Here is a 21,990-nt window from a genome sequence, read left to right on the forward strand (position 1 = left end):
GGTCAAGATTGTCCCACAAGACACCTGAGTGACTTGGCTTGAGGGTTTCTAGTGAGGGGGGGAAAGATACTATTTCCTGAAGCAGCCCACTACATTTTGTGGTAACCTATTAACTTCTATTTTCTCAGGCTGAAATTACTTATATCCTTCAGCTTTTTCTTTTATTACATGGCTTTGTTTCCCTCCCGCCTTAGTTACCATTTTCTATATTTTCCCTCAGTCTGTCACTATTCTTTATAAAATATAGTACAAATAATTGAACTTGATATTCCCCATATGGTATGATCAGGACCAATTTAACATCATTATTTGAAATACTGCAAACTAAGATTAACTTGGCTTTTTTAGATCATCTCATTTGTTGAATAGGGTAAACTCATATATGTCTTAGAATTCATCTAGTGGTTTCATTTGGGGAGTGGCTATGTTGTTATACTAATAGATTTTTTTTTAAAAAACCCAGATGTAAGACTAGGTGTTCTTGTTTAAATGACATTTTGATAGATTTGGTCTATTGCTCTAGTTTGTCAAGCTCTTTTTAGTTTGACTCATAGCACATTAACAATCTTTACTGTTTTTATGTCATGTCCATGCTTTTTTTTTTTGAAATTATTGATTTAAAAAAACTTGGGACCAACAGAACTGAGCAAAGATATCCCTGGTGGAGATTTTTTTTTTTGTTATTGATATTTTATTTTTCCAATTACATGATCGTTCTTTTTCAACATTTGTCTATTTGCAAATTTATAAGTTAAATACATTTTTCTACCACTCTCCCTTCCCTCCCTCGTCCCCTTGACAGTAAACAATTTGATATAAGTTGTACACATACATTTGCGTATTAGTCATTTTGTGTAAGAGGAATTAGGACGGGGGGGGGGGGGGGAGAAAGATCTGGTAGGGGCGGCTAGGCATAAAGCATCGACCCTGGAGTCAGAAGTACCTGGGTTCAAATCCGGTCTCAGACCCTTAATAATTATCTAGCTGTGTGGCCTTGGGCAAGCCACTTAACCCCATCCGCCTTGCAAAAAAAAGAAAAAAGAAAGAAAGATCTGGTTGAGATTTCTTTACCAAGCTGACATATTTATTTGAATGATTTGATTGGAAAAGAGTATTGGATTTAGAGTCAGGACATGGGTGTAAATCCTGGATCTCTTGTTGGTCTGTGAACATCAGTTTCTTGATTATAAAATGTGAAAGCTTTGGATCAGAAGAATTTTGGTCTAGCCATTAATAAACTAGTTCCAAATTATTATTTAGGTTTTTGCAAGGACAATGGGGTTGTGGCTCTCCCAAGGCCACAACAGCTAGGCAATTATTAAGAGTCTGAGGCCAGATTTGAACTCAGGTCCTCCTGACTCCAAGGCTAGTGCCCTATTCACTTCCCCACCTAGCCATGCCAAACTATTTTCAAATTCAACCTAAAATTATCTAATTAATATCACTGCATTTTTTCCAAAGGAAAAACATGAGTCTTAAATACTGCATTAAAATTTTATGCATGTCAAATATGTGGTATTCTCTTGATCCACCAATCTACTGACATCACCTTTTAATTATTTTGAGACTTTGTGGTCACTGAGATATCACATATCTAGGTGTTAACTAAAACCATACCTTTGATAATAGTTCTAGAATTTTCCCAAATTAAGCTCACTGTAATTTAAAGATAGTTCTTTCCCCTGTTCCTGTCCTTATTCCCACAAATACAAAGAGGAGACATGGTTATATAGGATTAAGAAAGCACTGAATTCATTTTCAGAAGACTTGGTCTCAAACATAACCACATACTTTTTGCTTTTGAGATTTGGGATAAGTTGCTTTTTTTCCTCTGGATAAGTTGCTTTTCTCACTGTCTCCATTTCTGAAATAAAAGGACTTGAATAGGTGAGTGTTCTCTTTCAGGCCTCAATTTTATAATTAGATAATTATCTGATACTTGATCATCCAATCTGATGGTAGGAAAAAATTCTTTTTACAGCCCATTGAATCTGTCTGATCCTTGAATCATCAACCTTTAGTTGAGGACTTCGAATCAGATTCTGTCTCTTAATGCAATTAGATCTATCTCCTCTTCTTCACCTCCTCTTTGATTTTCCTTCATTCCCTTTTTCTCTCTACCCCTCAATGTTTTAGTTTTTTTTCTCCCTTTTGTCTCCTGTTTTTCCTTGCTGATTCTACTCTTTGTGTTTCTTTTGGGTCTTGTTTCTATTTCTGCCTATTTTTTTAGGGTTTTTTTTTTTTTTTTGCAAGGCAATGGGGGTTAAGTGATTGCCAAGGCCACACAGCTAGGCATTTATTAAGTGTCTGAGGCTGGATTTGAACTTGGGTACTCTTGACTCCAGGGATAGTGCTCTTACCACTGCCCCACCTAGTTAGTTGCCCCTTTGCCCATTCTTTAGCCTAACTTTCCCTTCTTTCCCCCTTTCTCATTTTCTCCCCCTTTGTCTTTGCAGCTTTTCATTTCTATTTCACTCTTCCACTTTCCCTTATTCATTGTCTTTTGCTTTGACCCTTTGTCTGGTTTTCTTCATCCAGTCTACCATTTACTGTTTCTTTGTCTCTACTTCACTGTCTGTTACTCCATTTAGAGTATATAGCTGCTAACTTGTCCTTGATGTAGCTCTTTTGTCTCTTGATAGATTATCATCCCTGTGTCCACTTAGATACAATTTGATGTCTGAGTCTCTGTCCTGGATCTTGTTTCTGCTTCTTTTAATGTTGTCACCTTATGTATTTCAGTTATGAATTTTGAATGCAGATAATTCTCTGATCTAGTTGAATTGAGCTCTGCTCTGTGGTGAGGCCAGCCCCTCATCAATTTCAGTGGACATTTCAAACAGAACTTATCCCCCCCATAGGATGGAAGTACTTTAAGATCAGGGACCTCAGGAACCATCATAGCAGCCTCTTGCATTGCCTGACTCAAAAAGTTCTTCCCAATTACCTGTTGACACTGATTTGAAAAATGTTATCCTATAATTTGGTCTCATTTGCATATCTGGACTCAAACTCAGTTTAATGCTCTTTCAAAAGAGATTATTTGTTTTCAGTTAAGATGAATTTTCTCTTTCTTATTCCTCCTCTCTCTCCCTAATGAAAAACTTAAGAAAACCCTTATAGCAAATATGCATAAAAAGTAAAAGACTGCCAAATTAGCTCTTCTTACATTGAATACAATATTTCCCAATATTTCCTTACTTATTCTCTAAAAGATGAACATCTCCTTGATTTTCACTTGTTTGCAACACAAAAAGAGTCCTGTATAAGAATTTTATCTGTAAATGGGTATGAGTCTTCTTTCTTTGTCTCTTTGAAATAAGTGACAAAGGCTTAGTCTCTAGTGACTTTTTAAGGCAAAGGTCTGAATTGGTTTTCAGAATGGCTAAATCAATTCACATTTCTATCATTGATGTAAAAGTATACCTGTTTGTAAGAACAACTTCATGAGTTCAAATCTGATTTTAGATAGTTACTAGCTATGTAACCCTGCACAGACGTAACTGTTTGCCTCCATTTCCTCATCTGTAAAATGAACTGGAGAAAGAAATAGCACACCACTCTAGGATCTTTGCCAAGGAAGTTGCAAATGGGGTAATAAAATGTTGGACACAACTTATAGTATTCAACAACAGCACCTGTTTTGTAACCACATCTTTTCAATTACAATATGTTTATCTCCATTTTATAGGTCTGAGAAGAAAATATCTTCTAAGCCTAGAATCCAAGACCTGCAAAAATTAACAATTAAATACCTTTGCATTTAGTCCAATCTCCTTCTACAACTCTTTCAGTTTTCACAATGAGCCATGAAAATCCATGATCACTCTTCCTACTGAGGATAAATGCACTTCACTTGTTTTTAATTGGGATTTTAGTATAAAAATAAAACATAATAGATAGTTGAACTCATCTTGAATTTGTTATTCAAAGGCTCAAGAGTTGTAAAGGAATTGAAGGAAAGTACTTTCCAAAGAGAAAAAGGAACAATCTAAAAATGAATACTTGTGTTAAAATTTATCCATTTGAAAGTTTTGCCTGATTTCTAGAATTTTGAAAGATTTTGGGAAAGTTAGATAACTTGGGTATCATCCACAAATTTTTTTATTCAAAAACAATTTTCAAAACAATTTTATTCTGATTTCCATCAGCCTTTATGGGAGCTGAGTTCAGGTGCTTTCTCTACTTTTAATGTAATTCTTCTTAGACCTCTGTTATATATAAAATGTAGAACTTGGACTAAACCATCTTTAAAGTTGTCTTACTCATTTGAACCTGGTCATCTTTTGTTTTCCAGAAAATCAATGTTAATGATTCTCCAAAAAACTAATTGTGATTTCCCAGTATTCCCTAAATATCCTCCTTTGTAATTGAATAGTGATAGTTAAACAAAACATGTCACCATGTCTTAGTAAGAACACACACCTCAGTCTACTCCCATTGTCCATTACCTCTCAAAGAGTTGGGAGATGGGTTTTTATTATAGGTAGTCCCCTGAAGTCAAGATTGATCTGATTTCTGGTGTTTTGGTGTGGTTCTCATTTGTTGATGTGATCATTGGGTATTGTTTTCTTCATTCTCCTTTATTCCACAGGAATTTCTCCAAAGTTTTCATATGTAGGTGGATAGAGGTAGTACAGTGTGTGTTGGATTTGGAGGCAGGAAGATCTCAGTTCAAATTTCAGATATAGCTCTCTAATCCTTGGGAGTATTATAGAACTCTGTCAGTTTTTTCATCTTTAAAAATAGGGATAAAAATAGCAACCACCCCCAGGAATGTTGTGAAAATAAAATGAGATAAAGGGAAAGTACTTTGCAGTACTTAAAACTCTCTCTATAGATGCATTTGTGATGAATATCTGTGAGTACTCTTTAAGTGTTTGCTGCTTCTATTGGGAGTTTAGTTTGCTACCTCAAGAGTTTTCTATAAATGTCCAGTGGTGTTACTGGGACAAAAGTCATTGATAAGCAGGTTCTTTTTGGGTTTTGCAAGCAATGGGGTTAAGTGACTTGCCCAAGGTCACACAACTAGGTAATTATTAAGTGTCTGAGGCTGGATTTGAACTCAAGTCCTCCTGACTCTAGGGCTGCCTCTATCCATTGTGCCACCTAGCAGCCCCAATAAGTAGGTTCTTATGGAATTAGAATACTTGTCATTACCTTATTATCTTAGGTTGAAGAAAAAAACAAGAGTTCCTATGACTCAGTTAGCATTGTCTGAGAGCAGATCCTGTTGTGCTGCTTTATGTGGAGAAGCTGAGAAAAGAGTGAAGGTAATTGGTCCCAAAGAGCACATTATAAGCAGTCCTGGAAGCAGGGCAGCAGAGCTTCAGTAGAAGCTAGTTGGTCTGGCTTCTCTGGCTCCTCGTTTTCCAGGTCAAGTCCAGTGACACAGAACTTCTGTAAGTATTTAAAACTGTCCCTTTCATGGTTGCTGGACTGACTTAAGAGAAGCTTAGCTTCATTGCTCTCTCAGTTGAAAAAAAATTAGAATATTATGGTTAATGAGAGATTTTGCTGTATTTGATCCATTCCATTTAAAAGTTAATACCCATTGTGTTGTGAGTCCAGACTTGGCACATTTACAGGGTCTTACTTCCAAATGGATAGTTGATTGAAATAATTAAAATAAATTGGGAGTGAAGAGGGAAAATTTGGGTAGTGCCATAACAAAATGAATTCTTTCAAGAAACATTTTCAGAGAGTTAAAACCAAGAATTACAATGAGTAGCTATCCTAAATCATAAAGTTGCCAAGTTCAGAGGAAATAGATAATATGTGTGGATAAGGTCTGGGAGTAAAATCTAGAAAAGTTTTTTTTTTAAGGTTTTTGCTAGGCAGTGGGGTTTAAGTGACTTGCCCAAGGCCACACAGCTAGGTAATTATTAAGTGTCTGAGACTGGATTTGAACCCAGGTACTCCTGACTCCAGGGCCAGTGCTCTCTGCCCCCCTAGAAAAGTAGTTTGAAAGATATATTATACCTGGTCTTTAAAAATGGTTAGAATTTCAGTAGGAAGAGTGACCATGGATTTTCATGTGTGAACTGTCTCGCTCTTTGGCTCATTGTGAAAACTGAAAGAGTTGTAGAAGGAGATTGGACTAAATGCAAAGGTATTTAATTGTTAATTTTTTGCAGGTCTTGGATTCTAGGCTTAGAAGATATTTTCTTCCAGCAGTTACTAGTTTCTATTACATTCATTTCCACACATTGTTTTAGCCATTCCCCAGTGGATGGACAACACGCTTATTTCCAATCCTTTATTATTATCATGAAACCCATAGATTCTGATTTCCCTTATCCTGTCTTTTCTGTTGTCTTAGTTCTCTTTAAAAGCCCCAGTACTCGAAGTTTTGGATGACTGTTGGCTCTTTTTTTTCCCCTTTCTTAAATTAAAAGTGGATATTTACTTTGGGTTTCTGTTTCCTCTTCATTTTAAACTTTACTTTGGCGGTGATTAATCTCTACTACTTTAATCATTTCTGTACGTGAGAGTCCTGAAACTTTTTTTGCAAGGCAAAAGGTGCTTACTTAATAACTTGGATAGGCCTCCTTGTTTTGTTGGCACCTCCATCAGATCAGTCTATACCCCTAGTTCTGTCCCATCTTACCTTCTTCATGAGTTGCCTAAATTTATTACTTTGCCTCAAATATCTTCCATTTTCCATGAACTAAGCTGCCAGTGATATTCTAAAGCACAGTGACCTGGTCTCTCCCCTCTCTACACAAAGCCATTGGAGAAAGGATCCTGGAATTTAAATAAGCTGTGGCTTTCCCCCCCTTCATTTTCTTGGTGTTTAATATTTCACATTCAACTAAAAGACAAGTATGTTAAATTGGTAATTTTAAAATAGGAAACATTTCAGAAAATATTCTTAAGCCTTAACATTTTAAAATTTTTTCGATTTTTCATTATCAGAAACTTGTGCATATTCTCAACCCTATTCTTGAATATAATTTTTAAGTGATAATTAGGCCTTGGAATTTGGTTTTTGCATATATTTTATTTAGCAAAAAATAGGGCATTTGTTTTTAAAAAGAAATGAATGGAACAGATTAGATTAGGGAAAGTCAGAAACTGGGTTTCATCAGAGAAGAATAATTATATAGATAATTGTGTATGTATGCACATGTACACACACATGCTTTTCCTCCTATAGAATGTAAGCTTTGAGGATTAAGGTTTTTTGTTTGATTTTTTTTTTTCCTAGTTCATGACATGTAGTAGACATTTAATGTTTCCTGGATCATATGATTAGATCATCTCTTTAAGCTTAAAGCTGTCCCTTTACACCTTACTAAATAACAATGGTTCTGGCTATGAGAAATTTAGCTTAGGGGTAACAAAGGCTGGACTTGAAGCTATAATGTAAAGGAACTATGAGAGAGAAGGAAGATGCTACACCAGTTAGGAAGAAATGGCATATTATGTTTAGAGAACACTAAATAGTTCAGTTTGGTGTTAGAAGAGCTTCATGTAGGGGTAATGGTTGGAAGAAAGAGAGAGCCCACTAATTGAAGTCAGAATTGGGAAGTGTTTGTTGAATGATGGACTGAGGACTTGGGCTTCTCTTTCATTAGGCACTTTGAAAGGAAACATGCAAAAATCTTAAATTCAGTGAACTCTACTAGATTAGATCCAAGATGTGACAGCCATTGAAAACTTTTAATTTTTATTGATTTGGGGAGGGGTTTTTTTTGCATTCATTTTTGTGATTTTTGAAGTATTCTTTCATGTCTTTGGACCACCTATCTATTGGATAATGGTTATGGCGGTTTACATATGCACAAATAATTTGCCTATTTATCTTGGGTACCAAGCTCTTATCAAAGAAGTTTGATAACAGATTTTTTTTTTACCATTCCACCACTTTTTTATCCTTGTGTTAAATTTTAATCATTTTATAACAGTAATATTTCATTTAATTGTATGCCAAAATTTTCTTAGCCATTCTGCAAGTGAATGGACAACAATTTTGTTACAGACTTTTTATTTTACTCTTCTACAAAAAGTACTGCTATAAAATTGTTGTATTGCTTTCCTTGGGTTACTACCATAACATAATTGGTTGGTTCTTGTCCTTTATTACTGAAAGAAGACCAAAACTGACATCATTCAGTCTGACTGATTAGATCAATACTAGCTCTGTCTGGTGTGTGCTTCTGTGGAGCTGCTTCCATTCTTCCCTTCTCATGGAGCAATTGGTGTAACTAGTCTATGAGTCAAAGGGGAGGTTGTGCTGGGATTTTTTTTCCCTTAAAGTCACTGCTGCACTCATTGGACTCATGGCATCAAGTCCTGTGTTTGAGTTCCTTCTGTAAACTGTCATTAGATTATAAACACCTTGAGGGTAGGTAGGCATTGTCATCCTCCATACTTAGTTCTGTGTTTAGCACATAGGGACCAGCTAAATGTGGATTGACTGACTCAGCCAGTCTTTTTACATTCAGCCTTTAGAACATTAAATATTCTAATCCTTTAGCATTCCTTGTCTTTGCAGAGGGGGGTTCTTTTTGTATTTCTCCTAGTACTTGAATTCTTTCATGTGGTTGTCAGTAGTTTATAATTTTTTACCAAAAGAATTCAAAAATGTTACTATCCTTTGCCTCACTAGGGGAAAGAGACTTTTACATCTTACATAAAACTTGTTATATAGCCTCTAGCAAATACCTACCCCTCTCAATCAGTTTTCACTTATTCTAGTCTCAGTATTTTTCTTGCAGTTTTTCAGTTCTTTGAAAGTTTCCTTGTCTGCTTAAGTATTCTTTTCCCAGTCATTATTATGGAGAAAAAATTGCCTGACTTGGTTCCTTTCTAATTTTCCATGATTTGGTTATTTTTTTTTTTAACATTCTGGTCTTGTACATATTGAGATTGTTATGGTACATAAAAATCCATAAGAATTTCCTTTTTTTCTTATATATTTTATTTGTTTTCCAATTATATACAGTAGTAGTTTCTACCTATTATTATTTGGTAAGGCTTTGTATTTTATACTTCACCCTCCTCCTTTCCCTTCCCCCTGCCACAGAAGGCAATCTGATAATTTTTACATTGTTTCCATGCTATGCATTAATCAAAATTGAATGTTGCAAGAAAAATCATATCCTTGAGGAAAAAGTAAAATATTAGAGATAGAAAAATTATGTAGTACATAAGACAGCTTTAAAAAAAATTGAAGGTAATAAATAATCTTTGGTCTTTAAGCTCCACAATTTCTCTGGATACAGATGGTATTCTCCATTGCAGATTCCCTAAACTTGTTCCTGATTGTTGCACTGGTGAAATGAGCAAGTCCATTAAGACTGATCCTCACCCCCCATGTTGCTGTTAGGGCCACCCTCAATTGAAGTACTCCAATGGAAGGAGTATTAGACTTACTTTTTTTTTTTTTTTTTTTTTTTTGGTAATGGGATAGAAGCAAGGGATGGCAGATAGTTTCCTTGATCATTCTAAGAAGTTGTGGTGCTTTATATATAAGAAACATCTTTTACAGAATGTACTTCACTCAACCTTTCCCCACACTGCCTTTTTATATAAGTTGATCTTTCCTTGGGACTGACTAGCTTCTCTTTCTAATACCTGGGAGCTACAACTTATTTTGTAGTGTTGTAATAAGATGCTTTTGTTAGTCTCTTTAATATCCCACTCACCCTTTTAAATTCTTAGCTCAACTTAATACTCAAAAGACTTAAAATGCTAACATTGTACTTAGAGGGTAAAAGTAATAAATCTAGTTACTTAGTTTTAATAAATATAACAGAAATTTTGTGTTTTTCTCAAAGGAAGTTTAGAGTTGTTTTAAAGACTTTATATTGAACATTTAACTGGTTTTGAATATTATATGTCTTTGTTTTTATAGGGATTTATCAAAGATGTTCACGAGGATTCCCTGACAGTTGTTTTTGAAAATAAGTAAGTTTTTTTTCTCACTAATAATCTTTAAAAGTATGGAGTTTGGTTTTTTTTTAAAGTAAATATATCATCTGTTAGGTCTTAATTCTAAGCCTTGAATACAAACAGGTATAAAAAGACAGATAAAAGGCACAAGTTAGCTTCTTAATGAGTTGGATGGAGCTTGAAACTGAATGGTGCAGTGGTTGGAGAAATTAAGAATTCCCTAATCTTGGGATAGTAATTATACTTATTTTAAGATATTAAAAGATAATGCTCTCAACCTCCATTTAAGGAAAATATTTAGTCCATATATGTTCCAGTATACTATAAGACTTCTTTAAAACACACATATTCTGAAATTTATTCAATTGTATTTAGATTAGTTCAGGAAAATATTCAGGACTCTTGTCAAATGCTAAGTCCTTTTATAACAAATCCTAGAAACTGAAAAATGGGGAAAGCATAGGTCACTTTGAACTGCATTAGTTAGTCTAGAAAGATGTTATGTAACTCAGTCCATGGCTGCTAGATCTCTCTCAGTAGATTTGTACCCAAGTCCCCCCCCCCCATCCCCCACCCCCAACAAGTCAAGTGAAGCTATTTCCTTTTGAGAAGACCTGTGGAAGAGTGGCAGTTTTTAAGTTTTAGGAGCAACCTAAAGGTGTAGGGGCTGAGATGGGGGGGGTGTGTCCATCCATACTAGAAAACAAAAGCACAGATTTATTTATTTATTTATTTATCTTCATTTTTAGGCAGCATTGGAAGTTAACTTGGCTTCAGTTTCTAAGTTGACTGCATTTTTAGATAGTACTTTTAATAGCTTATAATTCAGTGGAATGTAGTTCAGAATTTTTAGTTACTTTTCTTCTCTTCTACCTGTTCCTCCCAAACAAAATGACAGAAACCTTAGAGCAAATATTATATTGCTATGCCAGTTCCAAAATAAAATGTTTTTACAGCAGTAATATAATTTTCAAAGTATGAATTGTGTCATTTATTTTATTTAAGGCAATGGAGTTAAATGACTTGCCCAAGGTCACACAGCTAGGCAATTATTAAGTACCTGAAGCCAAATTTGATCTTAGGTTCTCCTGCCTCCAGAGCTGGTGCTGTATCCACTGCACCACCCAGCTACTCTAATTAGCATCATTTCTGGCAGATTATAGTTGAAATTATGTTCATGAATCTTTCTGATAAGCTTCAAGTGTTTAGGATGCTTTGGATCTTGAATTTATTTGTTGGTACCCTACTTATCCAGAGTATTGTTTTTCTGTTTTGGTTGATGATGACTATAAAGTTCATTACAAACATGTAATTATATATATGCTCTTTTATGTGAGAAATAATTTTTTAACATTGCATAAAATACCTTAATTTTCAGCTGGCAGCCTGAACGCCAAGTTCCATTTAATGAAGTAAGATTACCTCCTCCTCCTGATATAAAAAAAGAAATTAGTGAAGGAGATGAAGTTGAGGTGAGTGCTTCTATGTTTATTGTACAGGCATTGATATCTATTTAAAGCATAAATAAGCTGATTAGTTGGATTGTTTTTCTTTGCTCTCATTGACTACTATAAAATGAATAAAACCCTCAAGTCATTTGTGGAGGAGGCAGGCAATCCTCACATTTCTAGAGATTGGTATATTGTTTGGTCATTCTGGAATATGTATTTTTTTTTCTTTTTGAAGTCAAAAGGTAACTTGTTTACTGAGCAAAAAACCTAGACCTACAAATATATTTAGAAGACAAGGGAAACTTAAAATTTTTAACAAACCTCAAATACTATATTTGAAAACAAAAACTTGAGGGCTGGGCAAAGACGTGGATAAAGATAAAAGGATCTGAGAGAAAATGAAGGGAAACCAGAGAAGAAAAGGAGATACTGGGGAATCTTCTTGCTAAACTGTTTGCACCAAAATTAATTTTTATCATTGTTTTTAGAAATTTTGAAAAGCCCTTGCTGGTTAGAAAGTTTGTAAAATTAAAAAGAACCTATAGGATGAATTTCACATGAAAGTTGAATGAGATTTAATTGGAAATTACTATCTGAAATTTTAGCCCATTCATCTTGTCCTGTGCTTTTATTGTAGATCATTTTTGTACCTTTTTTGGTGTGTAAAAAAAAGAACTTCTGCATCTTCATTTCTGCATATATTTCCCCTTAAACCCTTTATTCAGTAGCTATGCTTTATAACAAAAAATAGGGGAAAAGGTAATTCGGCCAAAGGTCAACTGAGGCTTATGGCCTCTTCAGTTGTCCACCTCCTTAGCCTTCCATCACCAACATTTTTCTATTGCATTCCCACTAACCCTTTCAGAGAGATTCCAATCCTAAAGAGAAGCACAGGAAAAGTAAATCATTACAACTCTCATAAAAGATGACATTAGTCATATTTGGAGGTTGATTTTTATTAATGTATTTAATCTACAAGGTAAAAAAACAAAATTGGATCATCAAGAAGTGGCAAAAAGGGGATAAAAATGTAAAGAGAACACAACAGACAGTGGAAGATCAGAATTGAATATAGACTTTACTTCACACACACAAATTAGTATATTTTGGGGGAACAGAATTCAATAAAGTAAATTGGGAGAAAGGAATAAATACCATTAGTTCTCTGCCTTTGGAGTATAGTTCTGTCAGAGACTTTTCTTGAACTGTTACCCCTAAAAGGAGAGAGTTTACATGAGCCAGTTTTTTGCAGTTTTGCTGTATTTCCAGATAAACACAAAATGCCACAATAAGATAAAAACATAGTTTGATAGTAGGTTGTCATGGAGAGTGATAATTATTCAAAGATAAATTTGAGAAAAAAAGACACTTAAATCAGTCATCATAGAGATTTTAATAATTGGAAAAATATGAAAAAATTTGTAAGATTTTTTTCAGTAAATGTAATTTTTTTCTGATCAGTTATATTTTTTCTCCAATTACTTGTTAAAACACAAACTGAAGATTTGTTTGAAAGAAAAAGACTTCAGAGCCTCTCAAATCTTTACAATTCAGGAAACCAAGAGTAAGAATTTTAGGACTTTAATTTTGAGAAGGAAAAAAACGCAAATGATGTTTTTAATAGAGAAATTGTGGATCTGGTTGTGATTTTTGTTTTAGTTATGTTAGTTTAGATTTTCTAACAAGACAACGTTGCATTTGTATACACAGGTATTGAAGTAAAAAAGGTACTTTGTATACTTTGTGTACTAATACTAGATATCCTAGAGCAAGCTGTTTACAAGATTTATTTATACCACACCTCTCAAAAGGAACAAAAATAATTTGAAGGCTTGTAAGGTAGGGTTTAATGGTAGTTAAAAATCCATTTTAAAATAGAATAAGATGAAGACTATATCTCTCTTTTTAAAATAGCTGTAAAGGTGTATTTATCAATTTAATTTACATTCCTATCAAAGAAACTCAGTGTCTCCTGCTTGACTTGATGTGTATTTTCATCAAAGATTCATCAACCTCTGAAAACAGTTGATTCATAATAATGAACAGTTAGGTGGCTTAGTGCATAGAGTGCCAGGTCTGGAATCAGGAAGACATAATCTGACCTCAGAAATTTAACTTTGTGACCCTAGATAGATCACTTATCTCTTGCCTTAGTTTCTTCATCTGTAAAATGAGTTGGTGATGGAAATGGCAAATCATCCCAGTATCTTTTCTAACAGAACCCCAAATGGGGTAATGAAAACTCAATTACAGCAAAATTTTGACAAAACTGACAGAAGATGATTGTCTTAGATTAGGTTGAGCCTTGCTGGGTACGAATTTGAAGAGACATTATTCAGATGCTTAGGATCTTTCTCCTGTTTGTTAAATGCAATCTTTATTCTTATATACAAGTTTTATTCTTATAATAAAACTTTAAATGTCTATGAAAGCAGAATGCAACAAAAATTTCGTAGAATAATTTGAAGCCTCCTAATTATCCTAATGGATCAGTCACATCTCTAGAATCTGTCAATTCATTATGGTGATTTGAGTAATCTGTGATGTGATCTGAGTTTTTAAGTTTTATATGTCCTCTCAGGTTTATTCAAGAGCAAATGACCAAGAACCATGTGGATGGTGGCTTGCGAAAGTTCGGATGATGAAAGGAGAAGTAAGTTATTTTTAATCCCTAATAGGATGCTTTTCTTATTTCCCATCTAGTGAATAAAGATGAGAAGAACAATCTTATGCACTGAATGATTGTTTAGGACGCTGAAAGAAATAGCCATAGTACTCTTTGAATAGTTTTCTTGATTTCAAAATTCTCTACCTAAGAAATCTTCTTTTGTGTAGAATGACTAGCTTGTGGGAAGGGTTGAGCAGTAAAAGGTAGAAGTTTTGCAGTCAATTCATTCAGAAAAGAGTTGGATTCTGTTTTTTGGTGAGAAACACTATACCTAGAATAAAGTACCTTTAGCCAAGAGGCTTCCATCAGAGTCATATATAGAAATAAGTATTCTTCAAGAAGGACTCTTTAGTTGGGAACTACTGCTGGTTTAGTATGATCTGTGTTAGCCTTACCCTGGAGACACGCCCCCTGTGCACCCACAGGAGAATCACCAGGAGCTAGAGTTAGGGCTAAAGGTAAGGTGGGTAGGAGGTCACTAGATAAACTGGGGCAGAAGTAAAGGGGAGAATTGTTCAAAATGGAATGGAATGGAGGGGGCTGCTGCATCCACACGAGGCCCCTCAAAATCAGTCTTGGTTTGGTAGGGACTTTATAGGTTACTGATATTGTCCTGTAATGGACCTTGTTAAAAACTGCCTACTCTTCCTTGATCTAAGAATTGAACTGAGCCAGGAGAAGATGAATGTTCTTTCCAGACTGCACACGGGACATGCTGCTCTGTCCTCACTGGGGCTTCCTTTCTTAGCCTCCATTCTTGCTCTGGCCCCTTGTCTGTTGTACTGTGTCTTAAAGCAGTTAGTTACCCTGGGTTTTTAGCTTAGCCAGGCTAGAGGAAGGGAAAAAAGGAAAGGAACTTGGCAACGAGATGGCAAGGAGTGACGAGGAATGATGGAGGGAGAGCCCAGGCAGTAATTGTGGAAGGCTTTGCTTGCTGTATCTGCTTCTCCAGTGATGGGAGATACAGGCTCCCCTCTCCCTCAGTACAACTGGTTACTTTGGATTTAAATTGAGTTGACAACTGAACCTGAAGTTGAGTGAAAATCCTGCCTCAGATTCTTGGATTCTGTCTGTATTTGGTTTCATAACATTACCTGTCTAGCTGAAGATTAGATACATTATATGGTTGAGAGAAATCCTACTTTCAACTTTTCTTAAATCTCTTTTTAAACTATATTTTTAAAATTCTCCCTCCAAAATCAGAAATTTTAGACATTGGGAACTATTAAGTTAATTCCTAGGTTTATTTTTAAGTCAAAATTATCTTGACTTCTTACTCTACATTTTGTTTTAAGGCTCAAATGAGATAATTTTAATAAAGCACTTTTAGCACCTGCTAGTCATATTGATGCTATGTACTATTAGGAAGGATTGAAGCATGACAGCAGCAGGTTATGCTTGTTGGGACAGGAGATGGTCCCCAACTGGTAGATTTTTTTTCCTTCTTTCTGCTTACTGTATTGCCATTCACCTTTTTGCCTTTCCTGAAGTATTGAAATTTAAAGGCAAAGAAACAGAAATTGAACTTTTCACATCTATTAAAAAGGGTCTGGACTTATATCTAAAATTTGAAATTCTAAAACATCTAAAATAATTTTAGAATTCTTGAAAATCCATATTAAAGACTAAAGCCTTTTATAGTTAGCATCACATTGCAGATATGTGGGAAGATTTCTGCTTTGAAGTTAGAAGACTTATCTTTTGGATTCTGTTTCCGACCCCTTTGAAGTTTTGTAAACACAAGCAAGTTATTAATGTTTCTAAACCTCAATTTTCTTATAATATTCATATTGCATGCCACCAGCTAAAGTGGTTCTTACTTTGTTTGATTTAGGTTTACTAATTTGATAATTCACATCATCCTTAATAAAATATACAAAATCCTTTTTAGGAGGAATAGGAAAGATTTTGGTTTTTCGTTCTCTAGCCTTTATTTAATCCTCTAGACTGGCAGAATGACCTCATTGATGTTCAAGTTAAAACTTTCCTTTTTGTAAACTTTTTTAATCATACCCTTGGAATTAGTAAGATTTTTTTTTTTTTGGTTTTTAAATAGAAAAGATTCCTAATTATAGTTGCTGTGAATGTCTAAAAATGACATTTTGGAAGAAAAATTTTCTTAATGTGTATAGAGACTTAAGGAAAGTTGCATGAGTTTGCAAGGATTTTTGTGAAATTGCTCATTGTGTTGCAAAACAATTGAATATACTGGAATTGAAATTAAAAGTCATGGTCCCTCATGACCCTTTTTTTGGGGGCTTGAAAAAGAAGATAAAGACACTAATGTATTGCTTTATGGACATTATATCTGACTTTAAAGTACAGCAGGCATGAATGTTGATTGCTGTCTATTGCTCTTAAATACTAAATTGTTATTAAAACAATATTGCAGTCATTATCAGTACCACAGCTAATGCAGGATAAGTAAGATATAATGGTTCATCACGTAGATTTGAAATGGCACAAGTTGTGAAAATCTAGGCATTAGAAACAGCATTAAAAAATTTCCAAGTCATACAAAGACAGGTACTTTTATCTTAGACAAAAGTATACTGAGCTACAAATCTAGTCCAGTGGAAAAATATACAAAAGTTGAATGCTATTAGTGGACCTTTTGTATTAGATTATTTTTACCTTTTCAAATGAGAGTATTTTATTCTGTTTTACTCTCTTCCAGTTTTATGTCATTGAATATGCTGCTTGTGATGCCACTTATAATGAAATCGTCACCTTTGAACGACTTCGACCTGTCAATCAAAACAAAACTGTCAAAAAAAACACCTTCTTTAAATGCACAGTAGATGTTCCTGAGGATTTAAGGGAGGCGTGAGTAACTGTTTACTGTTCCATCATTTTAAGTATGTAAAATGACTATCTTCCAGCATGAATCCGTTTTCTTTAAATGTCCATTAAAATCTTCTCAGGAGAAAAGTTTTCTCTGAAGCAGAATTATTATGGTAAAGTTTTAGCATATATTCAGAATTATATTCATTATGGTTTCCCTATTCATTGATACTTAGTTTCCTGTCTTTGCTGGAAATTTTTATTAATAAAAAACCTACATATCAATTAACTTTTTTCTAGGTGTGCTAATGAAAATGCACATAAAGATTTTAAAAAAGCGGTGGGAGCTTGCCGGATATTTTACCATGCTGAAACCACACAGTTAATGATACTGGTAAGATTTACTACATATTAAATAGAAACCTCTCTTAAACCTAATATTTTAAAACATTGAATTTTAGGCATGCTTAAATCTCATTAATAATGGTATGTACATATTGCTGATAAGGGTAAGGATGGTACTGCCTCCAGTGATGCAGATGATATCTCAAACTTATAAGTCTTTAAATTCCTAAAGATTTTTAGCTTTCCATGAATACCATTGATCCCCTGATTTCACTGAGGCTTCTTTCCGACTCTTGCAAAATTGACACATTTAAGAAATACAATTTAATATTCTCTAATTTTTCCCATGTTTTGCTTTTCTAACCAAGAGAGAGTGGGTAACTGATTCTCTATTACATAATATGTAACAGTGAATATAGTTTATATTTATCCCCCAATGGTGGAATCATAGAACTCTGTATTTCGTGCTTTCTGTTGTTTTTTTTGGGGGGGGGTGGCAAGTCATTGTGGTATTAAGTGCATTTATTGATTCATATAACAAAGTAAGTGTTTGAGGCTAGATTTGAACTCAGGTCTTTCTGACTCCAGGGCTGGTGCTCTAGCCACTCTACCATCTAGCTGCCTCTACCAACTTTTTTCCCCCCTCCTTTTTTATACACCTGTCACATATTCATTTAGGATATAAATTTTCTCACAAACAACATTTTTCACTTGAATATTTTTATTTTGTAGTCTGCCAGTGAAGCTACCGTGAAGAGGGTCAATATTTTAAGTGATATGCATTTGCGAAGTATTCGCACCAAACTGATGCTTATGTCAAGAAATGAAGAAGCCACCAAACATTTAGAAGTAAGCAGGTTCTATTTATTTATTTATTCATTCATTTATTTATTTATTTATTTATTTTCAGTATCATCGATCATTAGTACTAGTTTTTGAGTAGTGAGTCTAAGACATAAGTTGTCAAAATTCTGCCTAAAGTCCCAAGCAACTTAAATTCCTGGGACATATTTAACAGAATTGGTGAAATGTGCAGTCTAATTTCCCTGTAACATTACTGATTTAAGGTTGTTTGTAGAATGGGAGGGTCTAGGGGCCTCCTGTTATAGTTATCTATATTATCCTGTTATACAGTCCCAGAGCTGTTTACTAGGTATACAGAGTAGAGCAGTTGCTTCTCTTTCCTCTTAGTGGTCATTGTTTTTTCCATATGGGTTTCATACATTCCAATAGAGATCTTACCCAGCTAACAACTCCTAATGCAGGTGAAACATTAGTGGGGTCCATTCTACTTACAGTTGCTATTTGTAACATGGTTTCTGTGGCATAATTCTGAATTCCAGTTAACAGAATCAAACTTTCTAACACAACCTATTTGATTGGGGGGTTCTGTATTGGATTAGGAGAAAAATTCGACTTTTGCTAATTATAGATTTACAAACCTTATAAATTATATATGGATGGTATTGTTTTGCTTCTTGTGATGCTCTGTTGTACTTAATAATATTCTTGTTTAATTTGATATTTGTTTTTATTTTGTACAAATGTTTTTTATACATTAATAATATATTCTTGTTTAAGAGTAAACAAAATACCCCCCCAAAAAACATACTCACTTGTGATCAAGTAAAGGGGAGAAAAAAAATTAAAATTAAAAAAATAATAGTAATAATTGTAGGTATGGCCAGGTGGTGCAGTGGACAGAGCACCAGCCCTGGAATCAGGAGCACCCGAGCCCATATCTGGCCCCATATACCCAACAGTCTCCCAGCTATGTGACATGCAAGCCACCCCAACCCCACTGCCCTGCACAAACCAAAAAAAGGGAAGGAAAAAAAAAGACCTAAAATGAAATAAAATAGTAATAGTGGGGCGGCTGGGTGGCCTTGAGCCAGGAGCACCTGGGTCCAAATCTGGCCTCAGACACCCAATGATCACCCTGCTATGTGGCCCCAGGCAGGCCACCCAGCCGCACTTGCCCTGCACCCCCCCCCCCCCCATAATAATAAAAAATGTGCTTCAGTCTTTGTTCCAGCAACTCTGTCGCGAGTGGGTCACATTCTTTATGATAAGTCCATCATAAAAGTTACTTCCATATTTTTCCACTGATGCCATTGCTGATCGCAACTCCCTCCTTTCTTATTTCTCTACTACCATGTACTATATTTTCTCTCTCCTTTCACTCTGACTCTGCTGTAGGGTAACTGAGTGGTGCAGCAGACAGATCCCCCGCTCTGGGGCCAAGAGGCCCTGAACCCCCATACCACCCCTTAGGCCCAGCATCTACCTGGCCCTATTGTCCCAGACAGCAGGCCATCCAATCCCAGCTCCTTGCAAGAAGTAAAAAAGAAAATGTGTTATATCTGACCACTCTCCCCCCATGGTCCATCCTCTCCTCCATCACTCACATCCCCCCCTTCCCCCTGCTCCCCCCCTCCTTCTTACTCCAGATGTCTATACCCCATTTGAGTATATATGCTGTTTCCTCTCCTAGCCATCTCTGATGAGAGCAAAGGTTCCTCATTCCCCCTTGCCTCCCCCCTTTCATATCATTGCAATAGCTCATTGTAAGAAAGAAAAATCTTATTATATGAAATATCTTGGCCTATTCCACCTCTCCTTTTTCTTTCTCCCATTACATTTCCTTTTTTTTCTATTGACTCCATTTTTATACCATATTTTATCTTCAAATTCAGCTTTCTCCTGTGCTTCAACTATAAAAGCTCTCTCTACCTGCTCTATTAACTGAGAAGGTTCATATGAGTGTTATCAGTGTCATTTTTCTATGCAGGAATACATGCAGTTCATCATCATTAAGTCCCTCATATTTCCCCCCTCTCCTCCAATCTCCATGCTTCACCCGAGTTCTGTGTTTGAAGATGAAACCTTCTGTTCAACTCTGGCCATTCCAAAAGGAACATTTGAAATTCCCCTGGTTCATTGAAAGTCCATCTTTTTCCCTGGAAGAGGACATTCAGCCTTGCTGGGTAGTTCATTCTTGGCTGCATTCTAAGCTCTTTTGCCTTCCGGTATATTGTATTCCAAGCCCTACGAGCTTCCAATGTAGTTGCTGCTAAGTCCTGTGTGATCCTGACTGCAGCTCCACGATATTTGAACTGTGTCCTTCTGGCTGCTTGTAATATTTTCTCTTTGACTTGGGAGTTCTAGAACTTGGCTATAATATTCCTAGGGGTTGGTTTTTTTGGGATCCCTTTCTCAGAGGGATCGGTGGATTCTCTCCATTTCTATTTTGCCCTCTGCTTCTAGGATATCTGGGCAATTTTCCTGTACGAATTCTTTAAAAATGATGTCAAGGCTCTTTTCCTGATCATGACTTTGAGGTATTCCAATAATTTTTAAATTATCTTTCCTAAATCTGTTTTCCATATCAGTTTCTTTAATGAGATGTTTCACATTTTCTAATTTTTCAATTCTTTTGGTTTTGAAGTATTGATTCCTGATTTCTGGTAAATTCATCCATCTCCCTAAGTTCTATTCTTTGTCTGAAGGATTTGTTTTCCTCAGAGAGTTTTCTTATCTCTTTCCATCTGGCCAATTCTGCTTCTTAAAGCATTCTTCTCCTCAGTAACTTTTTGAACTGTTTTATCCATTTGACCTAAGCTGGTTTTTAGCATGCTGTTTTCTTTAGCATTTTTTTGGATTTCCTTGACTAAGCTGCTGACTTCATTTTCATGTTTTCCTGCATCTCTCCTTTCTTTTCCCAGTTTTTCTTCTAACTCTCTCATTTGATTTTCAAAGTCTTTTTTTTTTGAGCCCTGTCATAGCCTAAGCCCAATTTCTGTTTTTCTTGTAGTCTTTAGATGCAGGAGCTTGTGCTTCCTCATCTTCGGACTGAGTGTTTTGATCCTTCTTGGCCTCACAGGCAAAATATTTCTCGATGGTGTTCCTCTTGTTTCTCTGCTTGCTCATTTTCCCAGCCTGAGCCTGTTTTGGGGGTGCTTCCTGAGCTTTTGGGACTCTCCCACCAGGGTCTCAGTGTGTGAGGCTCTGTCCTCCCTCCTGGTCTGTGAGTGATCATATGCGCCCCCCCTCCCCGCCACAGGGCTGAGGTGGGGGGGCCCTGCTGTTCTATGGGGGGCCTAGACTGGGATCAGGATCTGAATGTGGTCAGAGCCCCAGAGTCCTGTTCCAGGGGCAGAGGACAGAGCTCTGCAGTCTCTCTTCACTCCCCTCCCTCAGCTCAATGGGCTCATGCCCTGGGGGGCTCCTGCTTATGGGCTGCCTTGGGCATGCTGCTTGCTGTGTGCCCTGATCCCTGAGGGCTGGGCATAGGTCCCTGCTGTTTCCCCAATTTGTGCCTAGTGCTCCACAGGGTGTAGCTCAGGAAACTCTCCCAAGCGTCCTGGGAGGCTGAAGTTCTTTTGTTCTGGCGGGCCGCCCCTCTCACCCCGGGGAGCAGAGCCTTTCTGCTCTTTTCCAGGTTACCTTGAGTAGGAGAACTGCCTCACTGGGTCCCTCTGTGGGTTCTGTATCTCGAAAATTTAGTTAGAGTCATTAGTTTAGAAGTTTTATGAGAAAGCACCCAAGACACGATCTGCTCTTGTTGCTGTCTTGGCTCCGCCCCCCAGTTAATAATTTTCTACCTCTTCCTAGTGTACAAAACAATTGGCAGCAGCATTTCATGAAGAATTTATTGTGAGAGAAGACTTGATGGGTCTTGCAATAGGAACCCATGGTAGTAATATCCAGCAGGCTAGAAAGGTTCCAGGAGTCACAGCAATTGAACTGGATGAAGATACTGGAACATTTAGGATCTATGGAGAGGTAAAATTTTCATGACTTTTTCATAATGATTCTATTTCAAGGATTTCACACTATTTG

The 21,990-nt window shown here is 36.0% G+C and overlaps 1 protein-coding gene across 6 annotated transcripts in view; it reads left to right on the plus strand.

Annotated features, from left to right (window-relative positions):
- The window catches only part of FXR1 (FMR1 autosomal homolog 1), a 65,312-nt gene that overhangs the window by 19,679 nt on the left and 23,643 nt on the right, over window positions 1–21,990 (plus strand). For all 6 annotated transcript variants that reach the window (XM_074190998.1, XM_074191001.1, XM_074190999.1 and 3 more), the window contains exons 2-8: window positions 9,863–9,915; window positions 11,279–11,372; window positions 13,933–14,004; window positions 16,697–16,845; window positions 17,104–17,197; window positions 17,881–17,997; window positions 21,763–21,933. In XM_074190998.1, coding sequence (XP_074047099.1) covers window positions 9,863–9,915; window positions 11,279–11,372; window positions 13,933–14,004; window positions 16,697–16,845; window positions 17,104–17,197; window positions 17,881–17,997; window positions 21,763–21,933 — 750 coding nt within the window. The remainder of the gene's footprint in view (window positions 1–9,862; window positions 9,916–11,278; window positions 11,373–13,932; window positions 14,005–16,696; window positions 16,846–17,103; window positions 17,198–17,880; window positions 17,998–21,762; window positions 21,934–21,990) is intronic.

This window comes from Macrotis lagotis, chromosome 6, assembly GCF_037893015.1.
Source record: "Macrotis lagotis isolate mMagLag1 chromosome 6, bilby.v1.9.chrom.fasta, whole genome shotgun sequence".
Lineage (NCBI taxonomy): Eukaryota > Metazoa > Chordata > Mammalia > Peramelemorphia > Peramelidae > Macrotis > Macrotis lagotis.